This window comes from Belonocnema kinseyi, chromosome 8 (genome assembly GCF_010883055.1).
Source record: "Belonocnema kinseyi isolate 2016_QV_RU_SX_M_011 chromosome 8, B_treatae_v1, whole genome shotgun sequence".
In the NCBI taxonomy this organism is placed as follows: Eukaryota; Metazoa; Arthropoda; class Insecta; order Hymenoptera; family Cynipidae; genus Belonocnema; species Belonocnema kinseyi.
The window spans coordinates 4,919,694-4,938,817 of record NC_046664.1 but is presented as its reverse complement, the minus strand read 5'-3'; the positions used below and the strand labels follow the sequence as shown (position 1 = coordinate 4,938,817).

The 19,124-nt window shown below is 27.4% G+C and overlaps 1 protein-coding gene across 4 annotated transcripts in view; it reads left to right on the top strand.

The window, feature by feature from the left end:
- Nucleotides 1–13,605, top strand: part of LOC117178046 (nuclear factor NF-kappa-B p100 subunit) — a 79,428-nt gene extending 65,823 nt beyond the window's left edge. For 3 of the 4 annotated variants that reach the window (XM_033369251.1, XM_033369248.1, XM_033369250.1), the window contains exons 14-17: nucleotides 474–623; nucleotides 696–797; nucleotides 4,187–4,438; nucleotides 13,424–13,605. In XM_033369251.1, coding sequence (XP_033225142.1) covers nucleotides 474–623; nucleotides 696–797; nucleotides 4,187–4,438; nucleotides 13,424–13,525 — 606 coding nt within the window. In that variant the 3' untranslated portion in view covers nucleotides 13,526–13,605. Of the gene's footprint in view, nucleotides 1–473; nucleotides 624–681; nucleotides 798–4,186; nucleotides 4,439–13,423 lie in introns of those variants that run through there. The other variant, XM_033369252.1, reaches the window with a different exon arrangement.
- The last annotated feature ends 5,519 nt before the right edge of the window (nucleotides 13,606–19,124 follow it).

The following is a 19,124-nucleotide window of genomic DNA, read 5'->3' as shown; positions in this document are numbered from 1 at the left end:
TCAGTGAAGTTTCTACCAAAATGCAGTACCTAAACGTACTTTATTGCACTCTAATACATTTCCCGAAGTTTCAGCTCGATATTTTACTCACAAAAAAAGTTCATAGGTTCAAAAAAACATTCAGTGAACTGAAAAACTGTGGTCGGTAATATAGGTATTTAGCTGTGTCACATGCCCTTAAATGTTTACGAATTTCGTCGAATTCTTCTGGTTTTTCTTAAATTTTTTTAATTTATTCCAGTTTTGCGGAAATCAACGGATTTTTTGTTTATTTAAAAAACTGTTTTCCGATCCATTTGAATTCTTTTTAATGCAAATTGAATTGTTCTGAAATATTTTGAATTCATTTTTCCCGATAGGGACTCTGAGGCCTTTTTATTTTACAAACTATAAAAAATTATATAAAAAACATTGTTTTTTCATTCTTTTCTGAATGTAAAAATAAATTTTCATCCAAATTACCTTGTGCTTAGACGAAAATCGAAGTGAATAAGAAAAACTTTGGAGGAAATACAGCCTTGCATAGTGCCGTTGTAATGAGTGGCGCCAGAGCAAAAGAAATTTGCGAATTATTAATTCGACATGGCGCGGATCCGTCGGTTTCTAACCGAGAACCAGCCGCTGTACGTAACGAATATATTTTTTATTTTTCGTTTCGTTCATAAAAAAAATTAAATTCAGAATGAATTTTTAAGGTGGAAGAAGGCTGTGACGCGGGAATCAAAACCGAACTCGAATCAGATGACGAGGACCCAAATGGACAGACTTCGTTTGATCTTGCCAAGAGTAAATTAGAGGTAAGATCAATTATTTTTAAAAATTAGATCAATTCCAAACCAGGGTGACCATTTTATTCGCAGAAAAAAATTTTTTCGGTTTTTTTTTGCGAGTTGGAAAACATTTTCCACATTCAAGATGGCGACGTGACCGGGAATTTTACTGAATTGGAAAAAACCGGGAATTTATTTCTTCAATTTAGAAAAGTGATTCCTATTTTATCTACAGTTGCAGACATACAATTTTTGAAATGGATTGAATAAATTAATTATTCAATAAAAATAATTTCTTTAATTAAAATAAAAACAATTCTTATAATTATATATTATTATATAATATATATAATTTTTTTGATATCACAAATCAATGTTTTATATAAACTATTTGAATATTAAAAAATTATAATAAAATAAAATAAAGAAATTAAATGTAAATAAATCAATAAATATTCCCGATGAAAAATTATAATAAATTTATTAATACTTTTATAAATAAATCCATGGATAACTGATATATATAAAAAATATAGAATAAACAACTCTAAAAAATCTTAATATTATTAAAATTATTAATAAAAATAATCTTCATATTAATAATCTATTAATTTTTATAATTTCGAATTAACTTTTGTTAAAAATTAATTTTGTTTGAAAATTCATCTCTTTTTAACAGTGTAAATACGTTGTTGAAAATCTATTTTTTAACTAAAAATTTACCTGTTTTTGTAGAAAATTAAACAATTTGGATAAAAATGGATATTTTTAAATTAAAAATCCAACTTTCGTTGAAAATTCACGTACGTTGTTAAAAAATCGAATTTTGTTGCTGAAAAATGATTTTTTTCTTTTCAGTTAAAAACTCAATTATTCCAATTAAATATATAATTTTAAATGGAAAATCATTTATTCTCAAAAAAGTATTTACTTTGTTAAAATCAATTTTTTAAATATAAATTTAATTATTACAGTAGAAAATTTAACGATTTTCCTGAAAATTTTTGCGCGAAAATTGATCTTTTTTTATATAAAAAATTCAACTATTTCGTCGAAAACTGATATTTTTAGTTTAAAAATTTACGTATTTTATGGATAATTTGTCTTTTTTGTAGAAAGTTAATTTTTAAGATTAAAAGTTCATATTGTTGGTAGGTATAAAATTCAAATATTCCGTTTGGAGATTCAAAATTTTAGGTGAAAATTCATCACTTTGGTTGAAAATCAATTTATTCAACTGAAATTTTAACTATTCCATTTTTGGTTGAAAATGGATCTTTTATTGTTAAAAATTCAACAATTTCAATGAAAACTTGTATTTTTCAATTGAATATTCAGCTTTTTCGTTGAAAATTTGAGTATTTTGTTTTAAAAAATGATTTTTTTGTGGAAAATGAGTTTTTTCTTCGAAATTTAATTTCCTTGTTTAAAAATTATTCTTTTCGGTTAAACATTAAAGTGTTCCAGTTCAATATGTATCAATTTAATTGAAAATTTGTCTCTTCGAAAATGTAATTTACTTTTGTTGAAAATAAATTTTTAACTAAAAATTTGACTATTTCAGTTGAAAATTCATCAGTTTGGTTAAAAATTAATTTCCTCAACTGAATCTTTAACTAATCCATTTTATTTTTTGGAAAATTGATTATTTCTAGTTCAAAATTTAACAGTTTGTATGTAATATTTTATTTGAAATTTAAAAGTCAACTATTTTGTTGAAAATTCACGTATTTGGTTAAAAAAATCGACTTTTGTGACAGAAAATCAGTTTTTTAAGAAGAATTATACTTTTTAACGGAAAATTCAACTGTTCTAATTTTGCTTGAAAATTTTTGTTTTTAATAAAAAATCAAATGTTCTATTTTTCCGCAAAAAATAATCTTTTTTTAATAGAAGTTAAACTATTTTGTTGAAAACTGATATTTTTAGTTTAAAAATTAAACTATTTGTTTAAAATTTCACGTATTTTATGGATAATTTATCTTTTGTAGAAAATTAATCTTTATGATTAAAAATCCATCTTTTTGGTAGGTATAAAATTAAAAAATTTTAATTGAAGATTCATAATTTTAGTTGAAAATTCATCAGTTTGGTTGAAAATCAATTTCTTGAACTGAAATTTTAACTATTCCATTTTTGGTTCAAAATTTAAGAATTCGAATGAAAATTTGTATTTTTTAATTGCAAATTCAGCTATTTCGTTAAAATTCATGTATTTTGTTGAAAAACTGTATTTTTTTGGTAGAAAATAAATCTTCTTTGTTTGAAAATGAATCTTTGTATAAAAATTCTTCGTTTGTTTGAAAATTCCAGTATTCCAGTTAAATATTTATAATTTTAGTTGAAGATTCATTTGTTTGGTTGAAATATGAGCTATTGTATTAAAAACTTGTTTCTTTTTCAGTTGAAAATAATTTTTTCTTTAAACTGAAAATACTATTTTAGTTAAATATTTTTAAATCTGAGTTAAGAATTCATTATTTGGTTGAACATTGATTTTTTGACTGAAAAGCTAGTTATTCCATTTTTTTATAAATTTTTATTTGTAGTTCAAATTGTTGAATATTGTTGTGTAAATAACAATTGAACACTTATTATTTGTGCGAAAAAAATTAAGTAATTTTAAGAAATATTTAGAAGCTTTGAAAAGATTCAAGATTAATTCCTACGAAAATTGAAAATGATTTTTCATTTTGAAAAATTATTTTAAATGAATATTTAAAAAGATTTCCGAAATTGTCGAAACAGAATCTGGAAAATTTCAAGGACTTTTTTTTTAATTTGCAAGATTTTCTAGAAATCGTATGAAAAATTCGATTCATTTGAAAAGATATTTAGAATTTTGGAAAAAATTTGAAAAGTAATTTTAAATTTGAAAAATGTAAAACAAAATTCTAGATTTTTAAATAAAATTTTGAAACTTTTTTAGGTTGTAACACATAATTGTCCACATAATTTATAAAACCACTTCCATTTTATACATTTTTATTTTTATTGAGCATTTGAATAAAAAAATTTTTGAATTAAAAGACTTTTAAATACCCTGTTTCCCGGAAAAATAAACTCTCATTTATTAAAATGCAATCATTTTTAGAAAAATTGAAAAACTTGACAAAAAAAACCCCCCTGAGAAATGACCGGGAATTTGAAATCTTCCGCGGAATCGTTACCCTGTGAGGTAATCCAGGGTAATCCAATATAATCGAGAGTAATCCAGCCCTAATTACCCGCAAATTAAAAATTTTATTCTCAAAATTAATTAATAATTAATTTAAATTAATTGAAACTGGATGTTTTTCAAAAGTAGACCTAGAACACCTGAAAAAAATCATAAAATATTGAAACCGGCCTTTCTGTGGAAATCCTGGTCGGGATTTCCTTTATTTTCAATAAAAATTGATCTCTCCTTTCATCAGATTTTGGAATTGCTGCAAGGTAAGGTACGGAAAGATGAGACTGGAGAGAATGTGGAGGTGAAAGAGGAAGTGATTGAAGAGGCAGAACCTCGAAATAATTTCAACAATGAGGATATGCTGAAATTAGCCAAAATTCTCGACAAAACGGGAGGGTGGAAAAAATTGGCGGAACGTATGGGTCACGGAATTTTGGTGCCTGTTTTGAGTGCAGGGACAACTAGTCCTTCCCTCACGCTTTTAAGTTACATTAATGTAAGTTCAATCATTTTTACCTAATTTTTATCCAAACAGGATGGTCGCTGTTCTGGGAAAATCTGGAAATCAGGGGAAAATTAGGAAACAGATTTCCAAGGATTTTTTTAAATATTCAAGAATTTCTCAAGGGACTAAAAAAGTTGTACAGATTTTCAAAAGATGGCAAAGAATTAAAAGTATTTTAGTGTACTTTTTAAGATTCGTCGAAGGCATTTTTAATATATTTCAATAATTTGAAGGGATGCCAAAGGACTTTTGGAATATTTTTTAAATTTTGAAGGAATTTTAAAGAGATTTAAAAGTTTTTAAACGAATTTCAAAAGATTCCAAATAATTTTTAATATTGTACGGTGTTATAAAAAATTTAAAGGAGTTTCAAAGGATTTTAAAGAATTTATGTTATTTTTTTTTAACATCAAGGTATTTTGAGTATATTTCAATGTTTTGAAGGGGTTCTAAATGATTTTAAAGATTCAAAGGATTTAAAAGAATTCAGGGCAGTGTTAAAAATTTCAATGAGTTTTCAATAGATTTCAATAATTTGCAGGAATTTAAAACGATTTTAAAGTATTTTTAAAACATCTGAGGAATTTTTAATTATATTTCACTAATTTGAAGAGATTTGAAAGGATTTTTTGACAATTCTAAGAATTTCTCAAGGCATTAAAAAAGTTTATTTAAACAATTTGAAGGGATTACGAAGGATTTTAAAACATTTTTGTGTATTTTTAAAATTGCCAATGAATTTTCAATAGATTTCAATAATTTCAGGGATTTCAAAGGATTTTTTTCATATAATTCTAAAAGAATTTTAAAGAGATAAAAAATTTTTCAAGGAATTTTAAATGATTTCAATGGATTTGAAATATTTTAGGGTATTTTTAAAAATTCCAATGAATTTTTAATAGATTTCAATAATTTGCAGGAATTTAAAACGATTTTAACGTATTTTTAAAACATCTGAGGAATTTTTAATTACATTTCCCTAATTTGAAGAGATTTGAAAGGATTTTTGATCATTTCAAGAATTTCTCAAAGCATTAGAAAAATTTATTTAAATAATTTGAAGGGATTTCAAAGGATTTTAAAAGATTTTTTGTATTTTAAAAAATTCCAGTGTATTTTTAATAGATTTCAATAATTTGAAGGATATCAAAGGATTTTAAAAGATTTTTGTGTATTTTAAAAAATTCCAATGAATTTTTAATAGATTTCAATAATTTGCAGGAATTTAAAACGATTTTAACGTATTTTTAAAACATCTGAGGAATTTTTAATTACATTTCCCTAATTTGAAGAGATTTGAAAGGATTTTTGATCATTTCAAGAATTTCTCAAAGCATTAGAAAAATTTATTTAAATAATTTGAAGGGATTTCAAAGGATTTTAAAAGATTTTTGTGTATTTTAAAAAATCCAATGAGATTTTAATAATTTTCAGGAAATTAAAACGATTTTAAAGTATTTTTAAAACACCTGAGGAATTTTTAATTATATTTCACTAATTTGAAGAGATTTGAAAGGATTTTTACTTCCAAGAATTTCTCATGGCATTAAAAAAAATTATTTAAATAATTTGAAGGGATTTCCAAGGATTTTAAAAGATTTTTTGTATTTTAAAAAATTCCAGTGAATTTTTAATAGATTTCAATAATTTGAAGGATATCAAAGGATTTTAAAAGATTTTTGTGTATTTTAAAAAATTCCAATGAATTTTTAATAGATTTCAGTAATTTGAGGGATTTCAGAGGTTTTTTTCATATAATTCTAAAAGAATTTTCAAGAAATTAAAAAATTTTCAAGGGATTTTAAATGATTTCAGTGGATTTGAAATATTTTAGGGTATTTTTAAAAATTCCAATGAATTTTCAATAGATTTCAATAATTTGCAGGAATTTAAAATGATTTTAAAGTATTTTTAAAACATCTGAGGAATTTTGAATTACATTTCCCTAATTTGAAGAGATTTGAAAGGATTTTTGATCATTCCAAGAATTTCTCAAAGCATTGGAAAAATTTATTTAAATAATTTGAAGGGATTTCAAAGGATTTTAAAAGATTTTTGTGTATTTTAAAAAATCCCATGAGATTTTAATAGATTTTCAGGAATTTAAAACGATTTTAAAGTATTTTTAAAACACCTGAGGAATTTTTAATTATATTTCACTAATTTGAAGAGATTTAAAAGGATTTTTACTTCCAAGAATTTCTCATGGCATTAAAAAAAAATTATTTAAATAATTTGAAGGGATTTCCAAGGATTTTCAAAGATTTTTTGTTTTTTAAAAAATTCCAGTGAATTTTCAATAGATTTCAATAATTTGAGGGATTGCAAAGGATTTTTTTCATATAATTCTAAAAGAATTTTCAAGAGATATAAAATTTTCAAGGAATTTTAAATGATTTCAATGGATTTGAAATATTTTAGGATATTTTTAAAAATTCCAATGAATTTTCAATAGATTTCAATAATTTGCAGGAGATTAAAACGATTTTAAAGTATTTTAAAAACATCTGCGGAATTTTTAATTATATTTCACTAATTTGAAGAGATTTGAAAGGATTTTTTGACAATTCTAAGAATTTCTCAAGGCATTAAAAAAGTTTATTTAAACAATTTGAAGGGATTACGAAGGATTTTAAAACATTTTTGTGTATTTTTAAAATTGCCAATGAATTTTCAATAGATTTCAATAATTTGAGGGATTTCAAAGGATTTTTTTTCTATAATTCTAGAAGAATTTTCAAGAGATTAGACAATTTTCAAGGGATTTGAAATATTTTAGGGTATTTTTAAAAAATCCAATGAGTTTTTAATAGATTTCAATAATTTGCAGGAATTTAAAACGATTTAAAAGTATTTTTAAAACACCTGAGGAATTTTGAATTATATTTCACTAATTTGAAGAGATTTAATAGGATTTTTGATAATTCCAAGTGTTTCTCAAGGCATTAAAAAAGTTTATTTAAATAATTTGAAGGGATTTCCAAGGATTTTAAAAGATTTTTGTGTATCTTTAAAAATTCCAATAAATTTTCAATAGATTTCAAAGGATTTTCAAAGATTTTTGTGTATCTTTAAAAATTCCAATGAATTTTCAATAGATTTCAATAATTTTCAGGAATTTAAAATGATTTGAAAGTATTTTTAAGACATCTGAGGAATTTTTAATTATATTTCGTTAATTTGAAGAGATTTGAAAAGATTTTTGACAATTCCAAGAATCTCTCAAGGCATTAAAAAAATTTATTTAAATAGTTTGAAAGGATTTCAAAGGATTTTTGTGTATTTTAAAAAATCCAATGAGTTTTTAATATATTTCAATAATTTGCAGGAGATTAAAACGATTTTAAAGTATTTTTAAAACACCTGAGGAATTTTGAATTATATTTCACTAATTTGAAGAGATTTAAAAGGATTTTTGACTTTCAAGAAATTTTCATGGCATTAAAAAAAATTATTTAAATAATTTGAAGGGATTTCAAAGGATTTAAAAAGATTTTTGCGTATTTATAAAAATTCGAATGAATTTGTAAGACTTCAATAATTTGAGGGATTTCAAAGGATTCTTTTTCTATAACTCTAAAAGAATTTTCAAGAGATTAAAAAATTTTCAAGGGATTTGAAATATTTTAGGGTATTTTTAACAAATCCAATGAGGTTTTAATAGATTTTAATAATTTTCAGGAATTTAAAACGATTTTTGTGTATTTTTAAAATATACAAAGAATTATAAAAATAATATTCTAATGAATTAAAAAAAAATTTCAATAATTTGAAGGAATTTCAAAAGATTGGAGGGTATTTTTCAAATATTCAAGGAATTTTGAACTAATTTAAAACATTTTGAGCGGTTTTAAAAGATTCCCAGCGATTGTAAATATTTCAGGGTATTTTACAAGATTTTAAGGAGGTGGCGAAGGATTTTAAGTAGGGTAATTTTTTCTTTTAGGGTATTTTAAAAAAATTCCAGTGAATTTTTAGTATATTTCAATCATTTGAAAAAACTGCAAAGGATTTTAAATGTTCTAGGATTATTAAAAGTTTTTAAGATATTTTAAATAGTTTATAATCATTGAAGGGGACCCCAAAGGATTTTAAAAAGAATTTAATGTATTTTTAAAAAATCCAATGAATTTTAAAAAGATTTCCAATAATTGTAAGGGATTTCAAAGGATTTTAGAATATTTTTAAAATACCCAGGAAATTTTCAAGAGCTTTACAAAGTTTTAAGGGGGTTTCAAAGATTTAAAGGGATTTTAAATATGTTAGGATATTTTTAATGATTCGAAGTGGTGCTGAAGAATTTTAAAGAGGGCGTTTTTTTAATTCCGAAGGATTTTCAATAAAATATAGTAATTTGAAGGAATTTTATAGGATTTTAAGGAATTTTTAAATCCAAGGAATTTTTAAGGGCTTTCAAAATTTGTATGGGATTTCAAAAGAATCCAAAGGATTTGAAATGTTTTAGGGTATTAAAAAAGATTTGAAGGGGTGTCCACGTATTTGAAAGAGGTTATTTTTTATTTTGAATGTTAGAGTATTTTTTTAAATTCCCATAAATTATCAATAGATTTTAATAATTTGAAAAAGTTTTAAAGGATTTTTAGGTTTTTTTTAAACGTCTAAGGAATTTTTTAAAGTTTAAAAAGTTTAAAAAGTTGTCAAGACATTTTTAATAGTTTTTAATCATTTAAGGGGATCCCAAAGAATTTAAAAAGAATAAATCATTTTGTTTAAAAATTCATCTGTTTTAGTAAAAAATTCAATTCAAAATTTGTATTTTTTGGTGATGAATTAATCTTTTTGTTTCAAATTTCATCTTTTTGGTTATAAATTTGACAAATCGGTATTAAAGTTGAGCTACTTTTTTAAAAATAAAACAATAAAATTTGTTTCTTAAAAATTAAATTTTGCAGTAATCAATTCTTGAATTTTCTTAAAAATTCGTCTTTTTTGGCAGAAATATTGATTTTTTTATTTCTTTAAAAATTCCACTTTTTGGCTGAGAATTCCGGAATTAAAAAAAAAAAATTTTTCGGTTGAAAATTAATCTTAATTAAAATAAAAACTTGTATATGTTGAACTTGTATATATTTGGTTCAAAATTTATCTTCTGAAGTTGAAAATTGATTTCTTAAATATTTATTTCATTCATATATTTATACATTTATTAAGTATTCATTTAAATTAATTTTTCTAACTGAAAATATAACTTCCATTTTTTGTCGGAAATTTATCTCCTTTGATAGAAATTTAATTCTCTTGTTTCAAAATTATATTATTTCGTTGAAACTTCACTTTGGTTTTATTTCAAATTAACTTTGTTACTGAAAATTTAATTATTCTATTTTTAATTGAAAATTTATCTGTTTTGAGTGAAAATTCAACTGTTTATTAAAAATCCATCTTTTTTTGGTAGAGGAGAAATTTCATTAGTTGAAATTTTATCTTTTTCGTTAAAAATTAATTTCGGTTTGTTGAAAATTTAACTGTTTTGTTGAAAAATTAAATTTTTTTTAGCTTTAGTTGAACAAAATTCGAGAATTCTGAATTAAAACGTTTTTCAATTCTTTCTACCAAAAAAGACGAATTTTCAATAAATTCAAGAATTCTCAACCAAAAAATCAAATTTGTAAGAAAGAAATTGATTCTTTTTTATTTTTAAGAATGTAGCTCAATTTTAAAACCTAGTTATCAAATTTTTAACCAAAAATAAGAATTTTTAAATAAAAAGTATAATTCATTACAAAAAAATACAAATTTTTATTATAATTCACGATGTCTTGCCCAAAAAAATGGATTTTTTCTCTAAAAAAGATGAATTTTTAAACAAAAAGATTGATTTGCTACCAAAAAAGACGAGCTTTTTGACAAAATTCAAGAATTCTAAATTAAAAAGTTAAATTTTTAACTAAAAAAGCAGAAGTTTTAAACAAAAAATTAACATTTTACCGGAAAAAAAAGATTGTTGATTAAACTTACAGAATTCTCAACCAAAAAGTTGAATTTTTAGGAAAGAAATTTTTAATTTATTTTTAAGAATGTAGCCCAACTTTAAAACCTAGTTGTTAAATTTTTAAACAAAAATATTCATTCATTTCCAAAAAATAAGAATTTTTATTAAAATTTACGAGGTCTCACAAAAAAATGGATTTTTTTGCTAAAAAAGATGAAGTTTTAAACAAAAAGATTTATTTACTACAAAAAAAAAAAACGATCTTTTTGACAAAATTCAAGAATTCTAAATTAAAAAGTTATCAAATTTTTAACCAAAAATACGAATTTTTAAATAAAAAGAATAATTCATTACCAAAAAATACAAATTTTTATTAAAATTTACGAGGTCTTACCTAAAAATTGAAATTTTTTACTAAAGCAGATGATTTTTAAACAAAAAATGATTAACTACCAAAAAAGACGAGTTTTTTTTAAACAAAACTCAAGAATTCTGAACCAAAAAGTTGAATTTTTAAACAAAAAAATTAATATTTTCTGTCAAAAAAGACGAATTTTCAAGAATATTTCAAGAATTCTCAACCAAAAAGCTGAATTTTTAAGAAATAAATAAATTTATTTTTATAAAAGTGAACCGACTTAAAAACCTAGTTGTTAAGAATTACTAAATAAGGCTGGTCTGGTCCTAAATTTTCATGATTATGAAAAAAGCAAGAAAAAAAAAAAATATATATATATTTAGTAAAAAAACAAACTTTTTTTAAAATGATAAAAATTTAGGACCAGGCCCACCTTTCTTACTGCTTCTTATTCATTATTCCAAATTTAAAAACATTTTTTTCTAAAATTTAATTATTTTGTTGAAAATGAATTTTTTTAAACACAAGGCTGAACTTGTAAATGTTTGGTTCAAAATTTATCTTCTGATGTTGAAAATTGAAATATTTGGTTTAAAATTCCTGTATTTTGTTGCAGTTTTGTTAAAAATATAAATATTGAGTTGAAAATTCATGTACTTTATTAAAGATTCGCCTATTTTTGTTAGAAAATTCATTTTATTGGTTGAAAATTAGTTTTTTTTTTCTAATTTAGATTTAATTTTTTTAACTGAAAATGTAACTTACATTTTTTTATCGAAAATTTATATTTGATAGAAATTTAATCCTCTTGGTTGAAAATTATACTATTGCGTTGAAACTTCCATTTGATTTTATTGCAAATTAAGTTTGTTACTTCATCTTTTTCGTTAAAAATTAATTTCGGTGGTTAAAAATTCGTTTATGTTTTGGTTGAAAATTTATTTTACTAAGTGAAAATATCAGTACTTTGTTTTTGGTATAAAATTGATCTATTTAGCTAAAAAATGTTCTGTTTTGTAGAAAATTGAAATATTCTTTTTTGTTTAGTTAAGAATTCATTTTTTTGGTTGAAAAAAATGTTTAGTTAAAAATCCGTTTTTTTTTTTAAATAGAAAATTCATCCTTTGGGCTGAAAATTTCACTATTTTGTGAAAATTGTATATTTTTTGTTGAAAATTCATCACTGAGATTAGAAATTAATTTCTTTGTCCTGAAATTCGTTTCTTTTTAATTGAAAATTAATTTTTTTAATTGAAGAAGTAAGTATTCCATTATTGCTCGAAAATTTATATTTTCAGTTTTTGTGTAAAATTTACTTGTCTAACTACAGATTCAACTATTCTAGTTTTATTTTGTAAACTTATCTTTTTCAGTTGAAAATTTATATATATTATTGAAACTGAATCTTTTTTTGGCAAAAAATTCATCTTTTGGGTTTGAAATTGAATTATTTTGTTGAGAATTAATTTTTTTGGGTTGAAAAGTGATCTTTTTGACCCTGAGTAAGGCACTGTTTAATGCGAAACATATGTTTTCTATCAATTTTACTTCTTTTACTATTTAACCCTCAAAGTGCATACATGGTAAAAACCACGGTAATGTGCATCGTGGGTATTTAACACCCTAGCGTATTTAATCATGTATTTTTTAACCCCTATTGAATATTTTGTCACAATAAAATTATCCAATATAGTTTAAGGTATATTTTATAAGGTAGAATTAATTTTATAGCGATTTATTTATTTTAAATTTGTTAACAACATTATTTTTTAAAAAAGTGAAAAAATGTTTTTTTTTTACTAAAAAATTCAAAACTCACGCAATTTTAATTATTTTAACCTGTACATTTATGAATATACTTGTGAAAAAGTGTAATTTCATTAAAAAAATATTGCAACATGGGTGCTTTCAAAAAAGATATTTATTTGCACAGTTAAAAAGTCAATTTTATGATAAAGTAATGAATCAAATTTTTTGCTTTTAAATCGGTTTATTATTATAAAAATTGAGGAACTTTGACATGTAATACTATAAAAATACAAGAAATTGGAAAAAGAGACATAACTGTATTTTAACAATTAAATTTTATTCAACACATCCACAGTCTGCTCTCGCATGGCGCTTTGCCGTAAGTTAGAAGCCACCTACAAAGAAAAAAAGTATGAAACAATCGAAAATAAATTATTATTTCACTTCATATGCTATACTTACGTTAGAAAGTAAAGAAAAATCAATAAAATGTCAAAAAAATTGCTCCAAAATTACTTTTTCACTCACCAAGCGCACACTGGGTGTTAAAGACCCCACGATTTTCTTTACCTCCACTTTCAGCAGCTGCTACTAGTAGACTGACGCTTGAAGCAATATGCTAAACGACTTTACTTACAGTTAGTGTCTCCAACTAAAGCCAGGTGGCGACACTCAATTTTTCTGACTTAAGTATGGTTTATAAGAGTTTGAAAATTGCTTGGCGTCTCATACACCCAGAATGTACTTTAAGTGTTAATTTAAGGGTTAAATAAAGGTCGTGCATATTATTGAAAAATCCAGAAAATTGAAAAATGATTCAGTGAAAAAATGAGGGAATTTTGAAAATGAAGTTTTACGGCCACCCTGTTAAAAAAATCATTCGTGCATAATTAACTAAAAATCACACTTTTTTCAGAACGTAGGAAAGAAAGTTTTGGATATATTGACAGAACTGAAGGAAAAAGAAGCTGTTGCAGAGCTTCAAGAGATGTTCAAAAATCAGAGGATAAATGAATGATATACAGATATTTCTATGCATTTTTGAAAGAAAAAATATCTAAAAATCGTTTATAAACAAGTAAATTAAGTTTTGAAAATTTTTTTGATTATTTTTTAATACTATTTTGTCACCTAACGTATAATAGTGTACTTTAAAATATTTTATATTTGTCACAGGGAAATTGTTTGTGAATCTGGAGTTATTTTCAGATTCAGAATTTTTCTTTTCCTGTATACAATCAAAGAGTTATATACCAAATGTGTGTTAATATGAAAGACGCGTCAAAATTTTTGACGGAGCTGAAGCTAGCCACTTTTTAGAAAATCGTTTTTATGTTAAAAAAATGGTAACTCTATAAAATATACATTCCACTGTTTTCATAAATTAACAGTACAGAATAGCATTTTTTTTCTAACGCACGCACGAAATGTTCGATTTTCGACGCATGTGTTGCGTGCGGGAAGTAACCAGTTTCGAAACCGTAGTAAAAAGCAGTTAGAAAAAAACTTTTTGTAGCTCCTGCGCTTGCGCTCTTTGAGTAAGATTATCTTTTCTTGCTGTTGCGCTTGCGCATTTCGAGTCAGAATTACTGTCCAGGACTGTCGGAATCATAACCTCACTTTATTATGATTTGACGCTTGAGAGACTGATTGTGAGTAGTGAATAGTTATTGGACATACTCGAATTGATAAGTTACCATAAATTACTGATAAATTGCCGATAAATTACCGAAAATTTTGGAAACTTTTAGAAATCTGAAATTATTGGTAATTTGATAGTTTTTCATAAATTTCTGAAAATTTTGGAAATTAATTAAATTTTCAGAAATTTTTGAAATTTTTGTATTTCTTCCAAAAAGCTCAGGATACACCAAATTTCTATAAATTTTCGCTAATTTACAAATTTAGAAAAAATTTCTCGAATTTTTAGGTAATGTTTGTAATTTTACCATAAATTTCCAAAAATTAATATACATTATCAAAAAATTTGTTTTTATTGTGTCTCAAATTGAAAATTTCCCGCATTTGTTAGAAAAAATATCGCACAAAAATATCCACACTCGTGTGGAACTGCCTACTTTCCGCACTTGTAGCACAATATACTATTTTAGTGATTTACAATTGAAGATAAATAATTTTCAAAAGGGGTGGCTAGAAATTGATGGTTTATTTCAGTATCGTCAAAAATTGACCAGTTAAGATTACTTTTAGTGATAGTAGTAGTTTTTCCAAATAATTATTATTTGATATTAATTAAAAATTTGAATAATATTTAGTGATTTAGCATAAGAAATGAACCTTGAATCATTTCTAGGCCATTTTTTTATCCGAGTTCTTTACTTTATGTGCATATTTATCACTATAAATTTTTTTACTTAATTATGTTAAGTTTTATGTATTGTAGATAGACGGTATCGAAAAGCATAAAATATAAAAATTATTCGCTGAAAAACTGTGGGGTCAAATTTCGGCTAATTTTAATACTTTTTCAATCATATATTATGAGAATGTAATATGATTACAAATTTCTATCTCGTTTTTGGGCGAACAATGTTTTTTTGATGATAAAGATAGATGTTTTGGGTTCCAATCTCTTACGAAACTACGAATTTCTCCGATGTTTCGTGAACATTGCAGTTCACTTTTTTAGGACTGATCTGAAACCAGGGATGGGTAAGTAAAATATCCTAGTTAATTTACATGCCGAGTTTCTTACACGATGTTTACGCGTACATGGGACTTTACGTTCTGCGGTCTTGTACAAATTACAAATTACGAAGGCTTTTTTAGATTAGAACAATTCATCGGTATTACTCAAGAACATATTAAATATATATATCAATTACAAGTATTAAAATAAACAAATGTAACAATATTTCAAAATTATTTACATAGCTGTGTCCCAGAAGGCGCTTTCAAGCAGCATTCTGAAATATTATGTTGCAAGCAAAACTTTCGCTCCATTTGGATGATTTTGATTATTTTTATTTACTTGCATACGTTTGAAATTAATCTCATTCCATAAAATTTATGGCAGCCCGAAGTGTTTTATTATTTTCTCTATTTTAGTTTAATTGACATTATTAGCTTTTAATTTAAAATATTGGCATTGGAAACAGAAATCCTGCGAATGCCCGTACCAGAAATTCAAGAAAGTGAGGTTATGCACAGTTCTACAGGTCCGCCATCTTTGCACGTAATCTACTAGGTATTTTACCTGTTTTCTACGTAAAATAATTGACTTAGGTATTTTACGTAAAAAACCTCTAGTTACGTGTAATTGCACATCCCTGCCTGAAACAGAGGTTGTTCTTATTCAAAATTGCTAAATTGATATCGAATTATATAAATACACTTACACGATATAGATTATTTATTTTTAAATTATACTGAATCATTGTAATCAAAACATAAATTATAAATAAAATTACGTGATATAATAGATGAAATATTTAAATTCGACTATATGATTTTTCAACCCACACATTTGCCAAAGAGTAGCTGCGTCTGAAAGCCTCCATCTTGTCGTTCGCCTTCTGTGGCTCCCTTGAGGGCCTCATTGGTCTCTTTCGGACAGTTAAGAAAAAGAGGCTAGCCCCTCTCAGCACAATCCCACTCCAGTTTCTCCCCGAAGCTCACCTCATCTGTGACGTCCAAAGGATCTCCAAGGTCCTCACAGACACTCCTGTCCAAGTATGTTTGGTCCCCCCAAAATCTATGGGACCGGGACTGACCACCGGGGCTGGAAGCCGATCGAAATCAGTGGGGAGATTGCTACTCCCTTGGGGTATGTCGTTTTTAATATACTCATTTCTGGTTTTAATTCGGTGTTCCTTCCCCTATCCGGTTTTTGTCTGCCCCGGGTATTTGATTTCCCCGGTACCATCCATATCAGAGAGGCGTTCCCCTATCCGCAACCTGGGGAAGCGCCCGATGGAGGACCAGCAACCCCACACGGGGTCGAAATGCCTCATAACGATAATGTTTATAACATAACCAATACCACCGCCACGCGTTCCTTGAGCACAGTCTCAACACCACGCGTCAAACCGTCCCTAATCCCTTCGATCAATTCGACAAATGTTTCGTTCAACTACGCCTAAATTTTCGGAATGTCACACCTCTTGAACATACCGGACACAGTGAATCCTTTGCAACTAAGGAAACAAGCAATAGTAACTCGAGACCATCCGAACCGTGTTATGCAGGATACCGCTGGCACTCAAAATAGAAAGCCGATCTTACAAAATCCAGGTGTAGAAAGAGTAACAACGCCACTCATAATTCCAACTATTTTCGGAAAATTCCGGCAGAGCCTCAAACAAAACGAAAATCGCGGTACCATTTGTAAGGATCCAACTAAGATGTCTAACATATTATTTCCTAACACCACAGCTTCCGAATCTGAGACCGGAGATCTCAGGACTAAAAACAATAGAAAACATAGTTTAGGTCTCGATGGAAGTCAATTGAAAAGATATAGCTGAACGGCTTTTATTGAAAGTCAATTTGGAGAACACCGCTCTTGCGATCAATCCGCAGATAGGGACACAGTTTATAGCAATAGGCCAAACAATAGGAACAGATTTGGAAATAGAGATTCGGGAAAGATCGTTTTAGGTTGGAATCTTATATTCAATGGTATTGGTTTTCTAACAAAAATAGAGGATCGTAGGAAGCTTACTAGAGTATCAGATTAAGAACTACTATTTAGTAATGCCGGTTTTATTAGAAGGAATTCCGTCAAAATGGTTTTAAAATCATGAGAAGGAATTCTATAGCTGGCGCGAATTTCGAAAGGAATTGAGATCTCACTTTGGCGACGATGATTTCGAACGAAGGGCCAAAGAGCAAATACAGGCTAGAACACAGGGTAAATAACAGTCTATCGATGAATACTTAACCAATGTACAGAGCTTGATAAATTTGCTTGAGGACCTGACTATCATAAGGTCACCCATCGCTCAGACTATAAATCATTCCGCGGACTTTCCCGTCTCAGGAGAAGCTGGGAGAAAGAATGGAACCTATGCATTAAGGAATACAAAGCCCCACCTCCCCCTGAGAATTAATTTTTGAAAGAAATCGCCTATAAACCGAGCGCGACCTCAAAACCGTCTGAACAATGTCCATCCTTAGTGGTGAAAGAGGAAGTAGAGAAAACCTGAGCTATCAATACGGAGGAAAAACAAGTTACAGGCAACAACAATAAAAAATTAACACAGACCAATGATAGGAAAAACACGCCACATGTCGATTTTAAGGATGGGGTAGGTCATCAGAATGTGAAAGTTTCTGCTAATAGTAAAATTAAGAACGATTCTCCTATAAGAGACCCTTATGAAGTGGCCTGCTTCAATTGTGATCAACTGGGACATTACCGTAAAGGCTGTGCAGCTCCTAGAAAGTTCCACTGCTATAAATGGAAAGCGGTGGGCTTTACAACTAGAGATTGCCCAAAGTGTCCGGGAAATGCCAAGGAGAAGCAGTAAGTAAGGTCCCTGCTACCTTGCGACTATGGCGGAAACTGTGGATAACCCGATTAGACCCAATCTGCGTGTCAGGCACAATTCAGACAACCTTTTAGAGTCTAGGGGATACGGTATGCCCAATGACCTTCCTAACAACGCGACCTTTCAGGCCACAATTTATTCGGGAGAGTATCAGGGAATTAGAATGCATGATGACAAACTGGGTCACGAGACATCATCGGACAAAGATAGAATGGTTAACGGAGAAGGGCCTGTAGTAATGTTAGTGGAGGCCCAGATACACAACCACCCTACAAGAATGCCAGTTAACTCCGCCAAGGATTTTTTCGACCTTAGTCAGAATAAATCTCGTCCCCTTGCGGAGGACTTAAAGCTCATTAAGGTAATGGAGGATAGTGTTTCGGAAGCGGAGTTAATTAGCGGTATAGCAGAGACTACCGAAGTGGCCAGTAGGATACACACGTATTGGCAACTATTGACTCAGTCCCTTTGGACACTCTGATAGACAATGGTTCGTCACGTGTACTGATTCATAAGTCAATTTGGGATGAGAGAGCGAGAGTTTCTGGTAGACAATTAGACTGTTTCAGGAGATTACGAATGATATAAGCAAACGGTTCGACTGACACGATACTCGGTAAAGTCAACCTGCCCTTAACTATAGAGGGCGTTACTCGGATTTGCAAAGTTAGAATAGCCAATAATCTCGATACTGAGATGATATTAAGGTTAGAGGGCCAGGAAAAATGTGATATGGCGTTCCTCTCCCGCTTCCGAAAAGTTTTTATGCCGGACTTTTAGCGGAAACATTACTCCCTGAAACAATGCTTGGTCGAGGAGGAAAGTTGTAGTGGCGTTGCGGCCCTACTCGAGGGGGATGAAGAAGCTTTAACAGAGCTTTTGAAGATAAAGCTCCCTCCTACACCTCAGGGTCCATTGGGTGCAACTCACCTCATCACCCACACCATTGACGTTGATGATTATGCATCCATGGGAGAAATACCGTATAGTATCTCCAAAAGTAGAGGAAGCGATTTATGAGGAAGTTAACAGGTTGTTGGCTGAGGGTATTATTTCAGAATCATTCAGTAAATGGTCCATGCTAATCGTCATGACACGAAAGCC